The following is a 17652-nucleotide window of genomic DNA, read 5'->3' on the forward strand; positions in this document are numbered from 1 at the left end:
CAATAGAATGTGGTGGGCTAAAGGTTGTGGAAGGGAAATGGTCTTTCTGGTAACAGAGGTCTGACATGGACCTGTTGTCAAACATGCTCAGTGCTTAGCCCCTAGGTGGGAGGTGGCCATGCAGACAGGGGAGCTGGCCACACCACTGCTCTGCCCCGGCCAAATCCTCCCACAGGGTCCGGCTGCCGCCGCTGCTGTTTCTGCCATGGGGGTCTGGTTGGGGTGGGGGGCAAAAGCTGGAAATAGCTCCTACACATCCTGTGAGGTATCCCGAGGGGAGAATTAGCTGTGGCAGCGGTGTCCCAGCCCAGCCTGTGCGGAGGTGGGCCTCGTGCCTGGCATGGCAGAGATGGCAGGATGGGTACGGGACAGTCGGAGATGGGGCTGGGGATGCTGCAGAAGGTGGCCAGAGAAGCAGGGAGCTCCCTGCATGGAGCTTGCAGGTACATGGTGCAGGGGTAAAAGCTATAGGCATGGTAAGGGGCAGGAGGTCCCAAAATCTACTTCTGGCCCCCATGGCTTTTGAGGTTGGATTACGTGCTACCTGACAGGTCTTGGGAGATATTTTTATAAATGGTCTTTAACTGTAAATGTCCATCTTTAAGAAAATACAGACTCCCAACTTTTTGGAAATGTGACATCCTGACTGTTCAGTGTTACAAAGGCGTGGGTACTATGTGAAAGCCCCATGAATGTAAGATTGGAAGCGATTTCCTTGAGTCCAGCCTGGGGCTGTATACAACCATAACTTTCAAAAGCTTACCAAGTTCCATCTTAAAAATGGTAAGGATTATTGTGTCGCTGGTGTAAGTTCACAGGAGGTTCTGGACCATTACTGCTGATGGTCAGGTTGAAAATTAGACATGAATTCTGAAATTTGTCCGTGAACAGCTTGTATCCTTTTTTTCCCCATTTGCCAACTTTCTTCTTTAGCTTAGTCTGCCTCAAATGGTTATAGAAGTAAGTCTTATTCCCCGTTGGTGATAAGTGTAAATGTCTTAAATTTGTCAGTTGAAATGCTGTTCAAATTCAGAATGTTACTCTTAGGCAAACAAAAAGAAAATTGGAGGTTCGTATTCATTCACGATATGTAAAGAAAGTGATTTAGCACTGTAAGTGATACTTTCAATGCAGCTCCTTAAAAAACAAGCAGCTGCAGCAAACCCGTGTAATCCCTTGCCATTTTGTTTCACTGTAACAGTCTTCCTTTGCTTGGCCAAAGCCCTCACTCCAGAGTAGTGCAGATAGAATTGCAACCAGTCTAGAAACTGTTTGGTTTTTTAGCCCATTTGAGACCATTTAACCCATTTCTTAACCCATTTGCCTGGTCAGGCAAACTGAAGGGCTTGCAATATGTTACATAATGACAGCATGCATTAAGAAGCATACTTAAAAACCCTCATTCTCCCATTATATTGTAGACAATTACAGTTCTTTCAAAAGAAGAAAGTTTACAAACTGCTGCATTCTAGCAGCGCTACTGTGGTGCTGTTAAACTTTATAATGGCTTATGTTTAAAATAAATTAATTCTCAGAGCACTCATATCCACTTGATTCTGGTCCCTGGTTCCTGACCACTTGAGCAATCAGTGTGCAGAGGCAGCTTAGTAGGTGTATTCAATATATGACATGTTTGGTGCTGCCACACATGCAATCAGATGTACATGCACGCCGTTAGTGACAAGTTATAGAGTGCCCTGTTGGGGCCATCCCACATCATTGGCAGAGTGAGCTGCCCCGACTCCTCTCCCTCCACACTAACCGCCTTCACCGACGCTCTTATTTTCAGCCGGGTCGAGCTTTTTTGGGTTTTGGTTTTGTTGTGGGGCACACAGCAGCATGTGCACTACTGCATTTCGGTGGAGCTTGGTGTGGTGCGTATGTGTTCTAGGCTGTGGTGTGTCGGAGTTGCGCTTTGTGGCTCTGCCATCTGCTTCTGGGCCAGCACTGTGGAGGGCCCAGGAAAAATGGAGACAAACGCCTTCTGCGACCACACAGCATAGCAGCATGGGTTGTGTTCTGCTGGTGTCGCAGCCTATGTAAGCTCTTTCTTTTCAGCAGCAGCTGAAGGTATAGCAAGACTCTCAGCATCACCAGGAGAGCTATATATCCTTGCAGGGCAGTTTGCTGTTGGTGATGAAAGAGAATGTAAGTATGGGCTAGACATAACTCTTTCATTATATCCCAGGTGTGGCTGAGATGAAAGATACGGAACAAATTGCAACAGTGGAGATTACTGTTTTTGCCAGCTCTGAGCTGCAACAGGAGTGCTAACTGGTACAACTGCCAGAGTTGGGATTTCAGGCATGTGCAAAACATCCCTAATGGAGATTTATGCTGAGCTTATCTCTGCCTTATGAAAAGGGAGACTGCATGCAGCCGGTATTGACTTTAAAAAAAGTGTCACAATTATTTTTTGCAGGCTAACAAATGTCAAGCTCTGGCATTTCTTTCACTTCACTGTAGGAAGGACAACATCATGACTTTCCTCAAGAGAAGTATAAGATATTAATTGTATATTATCCGTGAATCACAGGCGTACAGGAGGCAATCCAGTTCTATGCATAGATGGGGCTTCCTTACCTTCTTTGGATGACTGGAGGCATATCTCCACGTCCTCTGCTCATAAGAGATCTTTATATCAAAAGGAAAGGATTTCCCCCATCATTCTGCACGTTAGTGTGAGAAAGCACGTTGTTTTACTGCCCTCACTGTTGGTTGCATGCAATGGCAGGTATTTGGCAGCTTATCTGTGGATACCAGCTAGCATAAGGAGAACTTTGCCATCAGAGCTGGACCTGTGCAAGTGATTAGGGTGAATGACATTACTCAGAGCTTGCTGCTTTAGCTCATGAAACTCTAGGCTTCGTGAAGTCAGGCTCAGCCACCACTTGAGTAGCTGCAAAATGGTGATGTGCTTGGCTGCCTGAAATCTAGGTCATAATTGAGACCTGTTAGGTCCAATTTGGGTACATGTTTCTTCCTGCACGCTGCTTCCAAAGTAATAATCTGCAACAATTGTGAGGCCTGTGGAACTAAAGCAGCATGGCTATGGCCAACTGCTTGGGAAGATACGCAGGGCCAACTCCTGAGAACAGCAGCTGAACATTTCATGCTGTGTCCTGATTGTTGCTCTAAAAAATGTTACAGCTACTCCTGACATAAAGTGTTTAACAGCTTATCAAATGAAAATGTGTGTCCCTATGATCCAGGACTCAATAGCTTTTTCTGTCCTGTAAGGTCACTGTAACTGTCCCATCCTGGAGTCTTGAGGCTCGTCTCATCCAACCCTTCCCTCCAAGAAGTGCAAAAAGGCAAAACAGGTTTGAGGAAGAAAAAAATACATTTCAACACATGACCAAATATTAAGAAAAAATATTAAAATATTAAAAAAAAACCCTGGCTTTTCTGCAAGGACTCTGCAACAACAAATGCACAAAGTGTGGGCAAACAGACTTGTGTCAAAGCTGGGAAGAGAGAAACCCACTATGGTCAGGGTAGGTGCTGTTGTAATTTGAAAGATGCTTGGTAGGAAAGATGCCAAGCATTTCTGCTGCAAGTAATGATGACTCCAGATTCTTTCAAGCTCTAAGAGATTATCCCTTTTTATCTGAAGTTTGGGCATACACAGGACATACCCCATATGCATTCCTTCTGGTTCTCAGTGCTGTGTATTTTCCAGAGGATATAGGCAATAAGCTGTACGTTACTGTTCACAAGCGTGACCCTGCACTATTTAATACAGGGGTGACAGTGGGTTAGGATACAAGGAGTAAGGCGCTTAAGAAGGTCGGGTCAGGGCATTAGCTCTCACTGTTGACTGTTTCAGAGCTCAGAGAGACTTTGTACTCAGAGTGATAAAAATCTGTAAGCTGTAGCTGTAGGGAAAGGTGCAAGACAGAGCTGTGACCTCACACAACAAGGTGCTTATCGCTGGGCGCTAACTGCAGTACCCCCAGCAGCCAGGGGGACAGTGGGAGATGGCAGGAGGAGCTGTGGCTAGGTGGAGTTGCACGCAGTCCTTAGAGCAGCAGCAGAACAGTAAGTTGGAGCTGGAGGATGGCTGGGTGCCAAATACTTGCTTGTGCACTTCCTTGCTACTTACAGGTAGTAATCCTCCCGCACAGTATCCTCCTGGCTGGTCAAAACAGAGAGCAGAAAACCTGCCTGTGATGCTGCATATGTGGGAATCCAACTCGCGCTGCCATTTTCTGATGGAAGAACTTCTGCCTGCTATCATGAGCGAGGCAGGGGATGACGGCCTCCACTGGACCATTTTCCTTGCAGATATAAAAGGAATGCTGTAACATGGCTTACAAATTACTCACTAGAAAGTGTCAGAATGTCTTGCAATTTTAACCTGAATTAGGCCAACTTGTGGTTTTCTTTTCTGACTTTTTTTTTGGGGGCGTGCTGCTAGGTCCAGAACGCTTCATCAGCAGGAGGATATAGTGCTGTAGCCAAGTCCTGGCCCCAGCCTGCACACCTGCATTTCCAAGGCCTGGACTAGCCCATCTCGGCTAGATGCTGCTATGGGCCACTGCCTGGGCTTGTGGCGGATCCGGAATCTCTGCCAGAGTCTGTCTTGTCTTAATTGCTTTGACCTGGAACATGATGCATGCTACATCCCAGATGTGTGGTCATACCAACCAGCCAGCCACTGCACCTCCATTTCTCCTTTTTGGCAGATGCAGACGAAATCACAAATTCGTTTTGTGCAGTTAAAGTATGAAGGACTCCTTCCATACCATACCACCAAAAAAAAATTGAAAAATTGATCACTCATCAAACCTCAGCTAGTGGAGGTTTGAGAAAATTGAACTCTAACTGAGTATAGCTAGGTAGTATTCCTTGATCATTTCCCAGGATTGTAGGCTTCTCTGCTGATGCTTATGAAGACTGGTGCTTCAGTATATATAGATATATATGTAGATATAGCATATCTGCACAAATTGTGTCCAGTAAAAACATCAGGGCGTATTTTGTTGAGCCTTTCCTGAGATGCATGAAGTGCTGTCACTGACATGGATTGATATGTACCTGTGTTGCATCACTCAGACTAACTGCCTACAGGGAATGGAGTTTTCCCTAGCAAACCATATGATTGTAGCATCCTTCTCCTGTATATCCCAGGATTGTGTATACTTAGCTTGCTCTCACTAACAAGCTGCTCAGGAACTCTTTGAACAGCAAGGAGGAAGGATTTTCTTGCCTATAGGGCAGGGAAGAGACTAATCACCTCCTCCCTTTTCCTGAAAAATAAGTCTCATCACCTGGAGCTGGATCTAGACCGCCAAGGACACAGTCACACGCGGCACCTGAAGACATGTGAAGATTATGATGACAAAAGCGCAAAGCTGGGAAAGGAGATTCAGCAGACCAAAGGGGTACTATCCCGGGGGGAACAGTGCTCCAGGGCAACGCGAGCAGAGTGGGCTGGTGGTGTCAGCAACCTCTGCCTGTGTGCATTTTTGTGTAAGGAGCTCAGTGAGGTAATAGGAAAGGCAGAGTCGTATCCCTTACCACATCCTCAGCATGTGCTGCTGCTTTTTTTTCAATGGCACCAAACTTCCATATGCCTTCCCCACCAGCAAACCTGCCCCATGTGCAGCCCTGAAGAGCACTTAGTGGAGTTTTGCAGACTGTAAGAAGGACTGTGCGACATTAGCAGGATTCCTGCTGGGACCCAGTCCTACTCAGCCACTCCTAATATTTAACATTCCCTGGTCCTCTTCCCTTCACTTGCAAATTCTGCTTGGTTATAAATAGTTTCAGTAAGTTTAGAGTAAGTTTGCTGTGCATTTTATATGTAGGAAGTCCTTATGCCTTTTATTTCTTTGACAAACAAATTGCAATCCTCCTTTCTGGGGATCTCCAGAAAGAATTGGGTGGAACCAGGGAAATTAATGTCTTTGTTCCAGCAGCCTGGGCACAGGGAGACTGTCAGGGTTGTAGTAGAGGAAGTGATGCAGAAAATAGTGGTTTATTGGTCTCCTCCAACATATGGACAATTTTGTGTTACAGCAAGCATCTGTCAAGGGTTTTGCAGAGGTAGCAAGGGTATCCCTCGTAATTTGCCCTTCTCCGTTCCCATAGGCAAATGCATTACTTGTAGCAAGCCCAGGCAGTGGTTGTAGTTCCACTGGGGCTTCATGCTGACATACTTTGCCATCTGCATCCCCTGGCTTTAAGAAATACAGTACAAGCTCTGGACAGAGAAAGCAAACAGGATCCTGGTAAGGATGTGGGAGTCAAGTTTAATGCAGCAGCTGTTCGGGCTGTTATATCATTATGAATCAGGGCAGATAGGTATGAGTTATCAAGTACTGAGCATACAGACTGATCACTGTGGACTGGTGTGGGAGCTGTTTGCCCAGCACAGACAAGGCAAAATAATGGCATCTTGCAAGAGCAACCAGAAGTGACAGCATTAAAATGGGTTTGATGTCCTATAGGAATGTGTACCACGAGGGAGAGGAATGTTTTTTCCATTGATGAAGAACCATATTTGATCCAGAAGGGAGGGCAGTAGACAAGATTGACCATGACTCCCAACACCTATGGGGAGAGATAAGTGGGATAAGAACTTTGTAAATGGTGGATATTCCCTTTCAAATCAATGACACTTTAATATGAGCTGTGTTTTGGAGGCAGTGTGAACTATGGGTTTAAACACCTTTGGATATACTAGGTGATGAAAGGCATTGACTATTTATGGCTTCTTTTCCAGGCATGGCATCCTCCATGGCCTGTTTTGTTCTATATTATAGTGACAGTTAGATGAAGAATTTTATGAGCAGCTAGAAGCTTGACTGCTTATCAAGGCAGCAATAGTTCAATACTTACTTTGTTTCTCAACAGTTGAATTAGTTTGTTAATTGCCCCATTAGTTTTGTTAGTTTTGGTTCCCACATGTATTAAAACATCTGAATCTATGGTAGCTTAGAATGCCATGGCATTTAAAATACCACCTACTGAACAATCAAAACCTAGGATAATATTCAGGATATCTTGTTTCATCAGATAAAGTTACTGGCAACTTGTAGCTCCATTAGTTGCTGCCAACTGACTATCACACACTGGATATATTTTGCATATTGGTATGTTGTTGCATTTTTCAACTTTGAGGTTGAAATGCACAGTTGTTGTATCATTTTTTTGAAGTCTTTAGAGGATTTGTCAACTTCTAACTGAAATAACCAAAATATTTCCATTGGGGTTGATCTGAACTCTTTTTATTTTTTTTATTACTAGCATCAATCTATAAAATAATCTCATTTCCACAGCCAAAGCTGGAGTCAAGATAGTGCTTAATTTTTTACATCATTTTATTATATATTTTGCCCATGTTACAATTGTCTTCTGTAAAGAAGACAAAAAGGAAAAATTGTGTTTAATATTTTTGTGTCAGAATTTGAAGTAGTTTTTGCAGTTAACTTTGCCACAGCCTTTGTCAAACTGACAGCCTGTATTTTATTATCAGACATCAAATTAATTACCTGATTTTTCTAAAACCCTATTTGCTGCTGGTGGCTTTGTTCTCATGTTATTCATACCACGTGCCATGGGGCTGTGCAAAAATTGTTCTGATTGCTCCACTCTGAAAGCTCCATTCTGTGTATTTATTTTTAAATATAGTCCCTTTATTTTCATTCTCTATTAGTTTTCCATAAGGCAGTTACTGTGATGGAAACAACCAGGTAATTTTTCAGCTCTCACATGTACTACCATTAGGAAAAGAGGTATCACAATAGGGTGAGGTTATGCTCTTAGCCCAAGGTTGATTGCATACATGATGATGAGTGTAGGGTTTTGGTTTTGTTGATTCACTCTGATGATGGGGTTTGCTTGTTTATCTAGATACTACATGGTGTATGCTGTGACAAACATAAACAATAGGGAGCAATGATACAGCTCGTTCTCAACAATTCTGAAAAGACAAAAGAAAAAGCTTTTGCCATTCTTGAGACTTCATTTTTGCTTCTTTAAGAATGCTTGAAAGTGACCTCTGCAGAAACCATTAAACTTTTTTGTTCTTTTGCAGGAAATAGACTAAAATTCAGATTGCCTAAGTATCAACTGTGATAACATGGGATGCTTCTCATCCAGGAGAGAAAGCATTATCCCTTTTCTGAGTCTGCAGGCCATATCTTGGATCCCCAAATTGGACTAGGTACCACTGTCAGTGAAGAACTCAGCCTGGTCATTTCTTGGGAACTGGCGTATACCAAATTTCATGAATCTTTTACCTCTTCATTCAATCTGAATGGCTAAACTCAGGTAACACGTTTCCCATTGGTGCCATCAATACTTTGTGTCAACCTGTTTTCTTCAGATTGCAGTTCAGGAACGGGTTTATCCCTTTTTGAAGGAATCAAGCTGCTTCAGAAACCTCTTGTTTTTCTTCAAAATCTGCCTGATTTGTCTTTCCAGAATGAAGACTCTTCAATGAGCACGTATTTTAAATTATTTCATTATGTATCACAAGACACAAAGAAATAACATTGCATATTCTGCAAGCTTACAGCTTAATCATGTTGTTCCTTTCTTTTCTGGTATCTAATATGTTAATATCATACATGCTATAGGAGGTACAGAGTAGAGAAGAAAATGTTTCTCTTGCCTCAATATTTTTAGAGCATGGCATACAATTACTGTTTCAGCATATTAGGCTTACTGTACATTAAGCTTCCGCTGGAATTAAGAAGGTCACTAGAAGAAAATCTAATGTATGCCTTTTCTTCTACAGAGCAGAAAGGTCTTGCCAATAAGTCAGACTCAAATGGCCACAAGATTGTTTTCTCCCTGTGTTCCTTTTCCTCAGTAATTTCCTTAAAATGGAATTAGTTACATGCTGTAAGGTTTTCTTCTTCAGGGTGGGGCAAGGTTTCTGAATTATTTTTAAGTCAGTCAAGCTCTCCACACTTAACATGAAGGCAATGCAAACATTTGTGGCAGAATAATTTCGGGAGTTATATACTTTGCTTTGGAGTTAGGAAAGAGAAGCAGTAGCATGGGAACACCTTATGCTGATATCATCACCAAGAATTCATCTTATGACACCACACCGGCTTTCCCTTTTTGTTCTGGAGACGCAATGTCTTGATAAAACTGATGAGCTTATTTGAGAGTGTTTGAGATTTCACCTGTGCTGGTGATGCTGAGTATTGTGACTGCTTTTTAATAGCTTGACCCAGGTGATGGTCCATTTAACACTTGCTTAAAAGCGTCATTAGATCTCATAAGAGCTAATTGATAATCTCCTCAGAGTTGCAATTGTGAAGTCTCTTACTGTTTTTTTGCTTCGTATTTAAGCAAATATACATTATGCATTTCTTCTCATTAGAACAAAGTCAGATTTGTTTTTTTTTTTTTTCCAATTCTTATGCCCTTATTTCCATTAGCGGTTTTCTGAAGGATTTTGGAAGAGGTCAGATGAAACAGTGGCTACAAACATCCAAGACAAATCTCTTTTGCTTTTTAGTTAATCCCTTTCATCCTTTTGCCCTGTACACCTAGATAATAACTTGGGAATTGCCCTTAAAGGGAACATGGTACTGGTTTCGCATCTTCAGGAATAGCACCAGTCTCCCTTCTTACTGGGAAACTGTTCCTGCATCTTGACACGTTTCTAGGGTTTTACCTCCATATGAAAGCTGTAAGGAGTAAGATCTGTTTAGCTGTTTCTGCTTGTTGGCCAAACCTTTTTTTGCAGTAGGCTCGGTTTTTCAGCAGGAACTTCACATTTACTTTTTTGTACCTTTTCCACCTCTGGCTGGCTCAGATATTCCCCATAACTCAACCACCTTCTCATCTCTCCTTTTTGATTGGCATTGTATGGCAAGACAGAGAGTGTTACTTGTTATTTTGGGGATGATGGGAAGAGCTAGGATTTGCAAAGGATGGTCATAGGGGCTTTATGGAAGAGTGTTGGAGCGGTGTAGGGAGGGTGGTTAAATACTGTAGCTTGGATCTGTGAGCAGAAAGAGAAGGTTCACTGAAGTTAAGTGGAGATTGCAGGGGGCTTTAAGACTCAGATTTTCTCATGTGGCTGCCTGCACAGTCATGTCCCCTCTCGTGTCCATTGCCTTCTTAAAAATGTTCTTTTTTCTTCATGGCAGTCTTTGCATCCTGTTGCCAGTTTTTCAACTGACAGGACCAAGGTTGCTGCCTACTTTTTTGGTTGAAATAACGGCTAGTGGGAAAGAGAAGAAACGGTGCTGGAGTATGTAGCCACTGGTACGATTCTGTACTTCCTGCTGATAAGCCCTGGTTAGTGATGGGGAGATCTACAAAAGAGCTGTTGATAACAACACTTTTAAATAAAACCAGAACAACAACATGTAAACGACTCTAAAACTGTCTGTCACTGAGTTGGGGTTACCCAGTTGTGTCCCTTGTCCTTTCAGACTGACTAGTTCAGCAAGGCAGCCCCGTGTGAGAAAGTGTTCCTGTCACCAGAGACCTCAGGGGTTTCTTCACACCTGCTTGTAACCATAACATAGTATCATGAAGACAAGGTGGAGTAACTAATGAGGTGTCCACATGCATATAGGAGTTTCAATAAAAAATTGACTATATTTATTAAAATATACCTAGATTCATGTTTATAAAGATTAATGTTTCAGGTGTGTTGAGCAGTAACACTAAGTAATAAAATCAAGTCCACTGGTGCTTCTACAAGTCAGCCCTTAATTTACTCTTTACGTAACACGAAAAGAATTTCAGAGTATCACATTGTATAAGTAGGTTCATCAGGCTGCATGGGGACTAAATCTTTTCCTGTGCGCAGCAGACAGAGGCTGCTCCCCAGCATTTTAGGTGGTTGTTTAATGTTGGCCTACCTGTTCTTTTGATACCGCTTTTTTCTGCACATCATTTCTCTTCAGTGAAATGAAGGGTTGGCTTTTTGAACCATCAGATCAACGGGCCTCAAGGAGGAAAAGAAAGCAAGCTCATAGAGTTAAATGAATGGTAGAATATATCAAATTGTATCAACTGGAAATCACTTTTTAAAATGGTCATTACTCAAGAGTCTGGCAGAGCCACATCTATTTAATTGCTTCTGTTCCCTAAAAAGACTGAAGCTGTGGTCTTTGAAGAAGAAATGTCACAACTGAGGCAGGCGTGCTGCTTACGGGCTGGCTTCAAATGGGCCTCGGGGTGCTGGAGAACAGTCTGGACAAGCTGAAGAGGAACAATTCAGTCTGAAAGAACCAACAGAATTAATCTGGGAGTCCCAGCTCCATGCCAGTGTTACTTAACTGTAGCGTCTAGAGCTTTATCTAGTTCATGCTAAACAAACTGGGAAAATAGCAAAGGATAGTATAGGAAAGGAAACTGGTAGTGAATAAACTTTTCAGTTAATGTGTCTGAGGAATGAATTTTAAGACATTTTGTCTTCTTATTGCATATGTGGTAGGAAAATAAGTGAGAACGAGAAAATGAGAAAAAAACGACAAGTATCTGGAGCATTTTAGCAGCATAAAAATGGAAATAGTATATAATGCCTACAGGACGCATTTAAGGGAATAAGTAGTTGTAGGTATTGGAGTCTTTTTTTGGCATGGTGTGTTTCAATATTTATTTATTTAAGCCATCAGAAGTAATCAGATAATTTTATCTTTGTTATTATGTATTGGTTTTCTAGTTAGTAGAATAAGTGAGTGAAATCTTTTATTCGATCAGAGCATAGGTATTTCTGTCCTGAAAACTACTAAAGAATTGCTCTACAGGCCAACATGAAACTTTCATTGATCTACCCATGGAGCTGAGTCTCCTTGTACAGAAAGATTTCAGTACATTAGAGCATCACATATGCTGAGTTAACTGCGTCTGATGTCTTGATGCCCTTCTTGAAGGTATAATTTTAAACCTTTATCCATTGCTTATCCTAGAGCTGGAATCCATCTTTTTTCACTCCCAAAGAGAGGTTTAGAGTGAATCATAGAAGTCTTCAGATAACTAGCTTTGCCATCCTGAACTATGTTGAACATCTTTGGCTTTCGTTCCTAGAGAGAGGACAAGAAATTTAGGCAATAGCTTATTAGGTGTTCACTCATCTCACAGAGAGTCTTTGAGAGGACTACAGTATATTGTATTTTCTTCCATGGATATGACTCCTAATCACAACTTCCTCTCAGTTCTTGGAAGAAATATAGATTATCTGGTACCTAGATTAAATCATCAAGTTCATTTCTTTTCAGGACTTTTCTTTGTCAGGCCTCTTGAAACAGGTAAGGTTAATGTATACTGTTTTCACGGAAGGCAAAGCTTGAAAAGGCTGGATGGCTACATAGTTCCAGTACTGGAATTCTCTCCCTGTCTCCCCCTGGTTAATTTTTATTTCTGCAGAAGGCTCACTCATCAAGCCAAGAATATACAGCTATAAAAATTCCTTCAGCATTTCTCTACTGCAAGACGTAGTGTACAATTGAAGTTCCTGATCTCAGGAACTAAACTCCAACAGTCTACATTGGAGACTGGATCCAGGACTCTTTGAAGTCACTGAAAAAACTCCCATCAAATTTAGTAGTTTGCGAATCTTTAGGGCCTCTTCTACAAGGAATCAGATCCACTTAGATTTAGCTGTGTTTTTTGGAAAGGAATTAAATGTGGATTTTAGTGCTTAGGCACATAAAAGGTAGGCATTATTGTCAAGCTATGAAAAGAATACAGCTTGTCCTGTACCTGGGGACTGAACAGGGCTCTTCTTCCTCAGTGAGCTCCAGTCTCCGATCCATCGTACATGTACCTGCCCATGCTTCCATTAGGAGAATAAAGTCAGAGAGAGGAATACAGGATATATTCCTACCTCTCTTCTCTTCATGTATCCTCTGGGGGAGTTCGGTACCAAACACAGATGGAAAGCAGCAGGCACCTGTACCTTTTTAAGGGGATGCATCTCTCTTTATAAGAAAAAGAGCTTCCTTATATCTGGGTCAATCCACTACTATATTGAAGTGCTTGCAGCCTATGGTGGGTTGACCGTGGCCAGATGCCAGGCACCCACCCAGCCGCTCTCTGCCCTCCTTAACAACACTGGTGGAGAAAACACGATGAAAAAGCTCATGGGTCGAGATAAAGACAGGGAGATCACAGAGCCAATGTATTGTTTAGCTATGCTCAGTTCTGATACCCTTTGCCAAGCAAACAGACATTTCTGTCATGAGGGTAAGAGAGCAAATGAAAAAAATGGTTGTAGACTGCAGCCCCAGAGATTCCCAAACTATCAGGATTGTAGAAAACTAGGTATGAAATTGTTATGCCTGTGGAAACAAGGACCAGTGGTTTAGTGCTGGTCAGAGTGGCTCAACAACACTTAACACCAGATGAGCCTAAAGAAGAAAATAAATCAGTTCTAATAAAGGAGAGCTATGTTTTAATTATTATGTTGAAAATACAGAAGAGAAGTGTGCAAATGAGAAAACAAGTGTACCTGATACCAATCTCATGTTCTGTCTGTCACTCAAATTTTCCCTGTGGCGTCTCTGTGGAGGCCGTGGGGCTAGCTCACAAAATGCTGCCTCCTGAGAGCTGGCTTGCCAGCTGGAGTTTGGGGCTGTATTTAGCCACAGGAACCAAAAGGTCAAGTCCATATCACTTTGCTTCCTATATTCTGATTTTGGAATCAAACTACGACATTAATAAATGCGCTAACAAGTTCACTCTGTATCTACCCTGGCTTACTGGCCAGAGGGCTTTTTTTTGAGATGGACTCCTTCCTCTCTTTACATTTTTCTTTTCAGAATTTATTTCCTGGTACTTCCCTTACCCCCAGAATGCAATTTCTGGCTTTAGACGAGATATAACTGTGATAACTTGTGGTTCTTCTTTTCCCATTCTTTGAGATTGAGATATAAAAAGGAAACGGAGCAAATTACTCCTTCCCCTTTGCTGAGATTGTCTTCCTTTCCAAACTGTTACAATAAATAACTTACCATGAGACGTACTCACTGTGCACATATCTTAGCCATCTCTTTATTCCTGGTTCTCAGCTTTTCCTACATTATGGCGAACTTAGTGGACGTGAGAGCACGGATGTTTCCTTGGATGCAGGGTGAAGAGACTCAGCCCCATCTCAGGGCAAGCCTGGGCCCACGTTCGCCTGGCTCGTACCGCTGGCATCATGGTGTCCAGGAAAGGCTCAGGCTCATGGTCCAGAAGGAGCTGTGGCACACTCTGGGCAGGGTTCAGACCTGGACAGCTAGGTGATCGTGCAGCTGAGACACACCATTACCACCAGACTTGATGCAGTTGCAGAGCCATAGCAAGTCCATATTACTAATATAAATGACAGATTTTGCATTTAGAGTGGTTTTTTTTTCAGAATAACTTCTGCTTTTTTTAAAGTACCTTTCCTGTCTGCCCCTTTATCAATTTTGGTGCTTCTGCTGTCACAATTCTCAAATTGGAAATAAATCAGTTGCAACAGCTCAGTGAATCTTTCTTTTTCTTTTCTTATGTTTCTTTTTGCAGATCGCACAGTAGCTGAAATTGAGAAAAAGATTATAGAAGCTTTTGAGGTGTTTGACCATGAATGCAATAGAACCGTGGATGTCAGGTTTGTAAATATCTTCACACAGAAATATTACAGGATCAAGTATAGAGATAAATAACTCCCTAAACCTGCATCTGCTTTATCAGAAAATGTAATTGAAAGAGTCCTTTTGGCCCTGATCGGACAAGTATGTCTTTGCTTATTTAATAGACATTTTGCATTGTTCAGTGGTTGAAGACTGAGACTGGCTTGAGAGCGGGATGCTGGGACTGGTGGAGTCAAGAGGCAAGAGGAAACTGCCGCTAGACAAGAAGTCTAAGGTTACAATTGTAGCTAGCAAATCTCTGCTCTGATAGCTCATTTTGCACTATAGGTCCTGGATCCTGTATGGATCCTCTTGCTTTCAGGTTAGTCCCAGCACATCAAGGAGCGTCCCTGCCTGCTCTCAGTAGGTGTCCCCAACTACAATGCATCCTGCTCATCTCTCTTCCTCTGGGGTAATGTGGGAGGTGGATGTTGCTCTGAGAGGGAGGTGGTTTTAGGAGACTTGGAAGAAAATTACATATAATTTGATTATACAATAATAACAATAATAACAATAACAACAACAACAACAACAACAACAACAACAATAATAATAATAATAATAATAATAATAGAAGAACATAAAGATGATCATACTTGATTGCACCAAAAGTCCATTTAGCCCAGTACCCTCATCTGAGCTACTAGAGTTACTCGGGCGAGGAATATAAGGAATTGAGCAAATACGCAGTATTTCTTGTTGGGTTTTGTGCATCTGCCACATTATGATTTGAGTGGTGCCTGGGGTTTTTTTGTCTTGTGATAAATAGCGAACAATTGTTCTCTATTAATATTCTCGACACCATTAATGATTGCATAGCTATCTGTCACATCCCTCCTCCATCACAGTAGTTTAAGGCTGAAGAGTCCGGACGTGTTTCATCTCTTAGGAGATGCCGTTCCATAGCTCTGGCCATTCTTTTTTGTGCTCCTTCTTGTTCAGCTATCTCCTTTTTGAAATGAGATGACCAGAACTGGGCGAATGGGATGCACAGATTGGAGTCAGGAGAGAGAGCTGCATGTTCTATACCTTTAGCATGCAATGTTGTGGAAATACAAACAAAATATATGTCTGAGGGAGTAAGCAAAAGTTCAGTGGAAGAAAAAAACATGGACTGTTAGACTGATCAGGGCATAACTGGCTACAAGATACAGAGCTAAAGGAAGTAAAGTTTAAAAATTGCCAAATAATCTTAATTCTGGTGTTTTTTAATTCTGGTATTTTTTAAGTTCGACTATTTGACAGTGCTATTTTAACTTCATTTTAACATAAACATCCGTACATATAACAATATGTTTTTTGTTACAACATACAGAAAACACATGTTTATGTCTCACTGAGCAGGTTCTGAAGTTGTTACAAGCTGTTGTCATTAAAGTTTACTGAAGTAATTTTTCATATCTCCAATTAGTATTTTCATAACAATATCACCAGAGCTTTTAGTTTTAAATCAATTATTGAGTATAAATACTACAAAGGAGTGTGAGAACTGGTGAAATTGCTGTCATTAGACATGCCTCACAAAGCCAAATTGGCAAACATCTTTAAATGTTCCAAACATTTTTTCTACATTAAACAACAGAGGCTACAAAATATTTATGTGATGGTTTTAGCAATGCATGCTTACTAGTGCCTCTAAATTTAAGAAATTACGGGTACTTCATAGAAGTGAAATGATTTTTCAGTTATACTAGGTAGGGAGAATTTCAGGGTACATCTCCACACTCAGTACCATTGCTGTTCCCTCGCCCATAGGGCTCTTTGGGAAGAGTGCTCACTTAAATCTCCCGGCCCATCCCCAGGGAGGTGCCTGATGCTGGGGGCTGGGGCTGTCCCGGTGCCCCCCGGCTGCCCTGCTCCTGGCTGGGCGGTGGGACGGGCCCTGGCTGCCCAGCCCTGCCTTGCTACCCGCCATGGGGAGCCCCTGCCACTACCAGCCCCCCAGCCCTGGGGAGCCCCTAGCCCTCACTGCACCATGACATACTAGTTGCTTACTTGTTTGTCATTGACATCTGCAGTCCTGGCTAAATAGCTGTAAAATTTGCTACACTCCTCATTCTATTATATAATGGGTATAGCGCTTGATAAAATGTTACAACAATGAAATGATACAGATAGACTTTTTAAAAAATTTGTTAATTCAGACAGTAAGTCATAACATGTGAGAGGGGACATTTGAAAGTCTATTTAACACAGTAAATGCACAATTTCACATTAATTTTTTATCATAGTACAGTTACTGACAATGAACAGTGATTTATTGTCTAATTATTCCTAGCTTCATATTGCAGGGAAGTAGCACAATAATGGGATTATTAATGGCTGATTATCTTGTATCAGAAGGTGGCAGTACAGCACAATTTTTAACCACAATTGTAGACGTATGAATATTATTGCCTGAAATATCAGATACCTGTGAAGAATATGGAAAATTACCCTGGCTTGACAGGCCAACACCAGTATTGCATGACTCCTAATGCAAATGCAAGTTACTAAGAAATTAAGTGTGAGGAAGACAGTATTGTTTCATGCTGTTTACAACACCCCCTGAGTCAAGAGCTTTCATGATTTTGCAAATTTTGTCATTGTTACATCTAGGGTGAAAACCATGACCCAAAATTTTATTGCATCTGTGTTACAAAACCTGTACGGACAGAAACTCGTTTTAACCATCCTTTTTATATGCTAGAAACTACACAGCAGAAACTGCAGCTGCTGAGCTAAGTGAGAGGAAGTGGCTGGGAGGAAAATGCAATTTCCTATCTGGGTCCTTTAAACTCCATGTTACTGCCAAATGTGACATGACTTTTTTGACCACAGACACTTCAAACAATATCCTCGTGCTGGCACACGGACAGACTGCCAGAAACAGCAGCCAGCAATGCCAGATTTTGCAAACTCTTTCAGGGCCTGGCTTACCTTAGTCACATCGCGGTTTTGCAGATGTGAGAGGTGAGGCAGGAGGTTGATGGCAGCCTTCCCATCTCTGGCAGTCTGTGAGAGTAGAAATAGTGTGGGACAGCAGGGAGGCATGTTTTGGGTTGGGTGCTTTACTGGGGGAGGCAGA

The 17652-nt window shown here is 41.9% G+C and overlaps 1 protein-coding gene across 1 annotated transcript in view; it reads left to right on the top strand.

Moving 5' to 3' along the window:
• DRC8 (dynein regulatory complex subunit 8) overlaps positions 1–17652 on the top strand; it is a 32805-nt gene that overhangs the window by 5157 nt on the left and 9996 nt on the right. The window contains exon 2 of the mRNA XM_075146578.1: positions 14479–14563. Within this exon, the coding sequence (XP_075002679.1) occupies positions 14479–14563 (85 nt within the window). The remainder of the gene's footprint in view (positions 1–14478; positions 14564–17652) is intronic.

This window comes from Calonectris borealis, chromosome 3, assembly GCF_964195595.1.
Source record: "Calonectris borealis chromosome 3, bCalBor7.hap1.2, whole genome shotgun sequence".
NCBI lineage: Eukaryota > Metazoa > Chordata > Aves > Procellariiformes > Procellariidae > Calonectris > Calonectris borealis.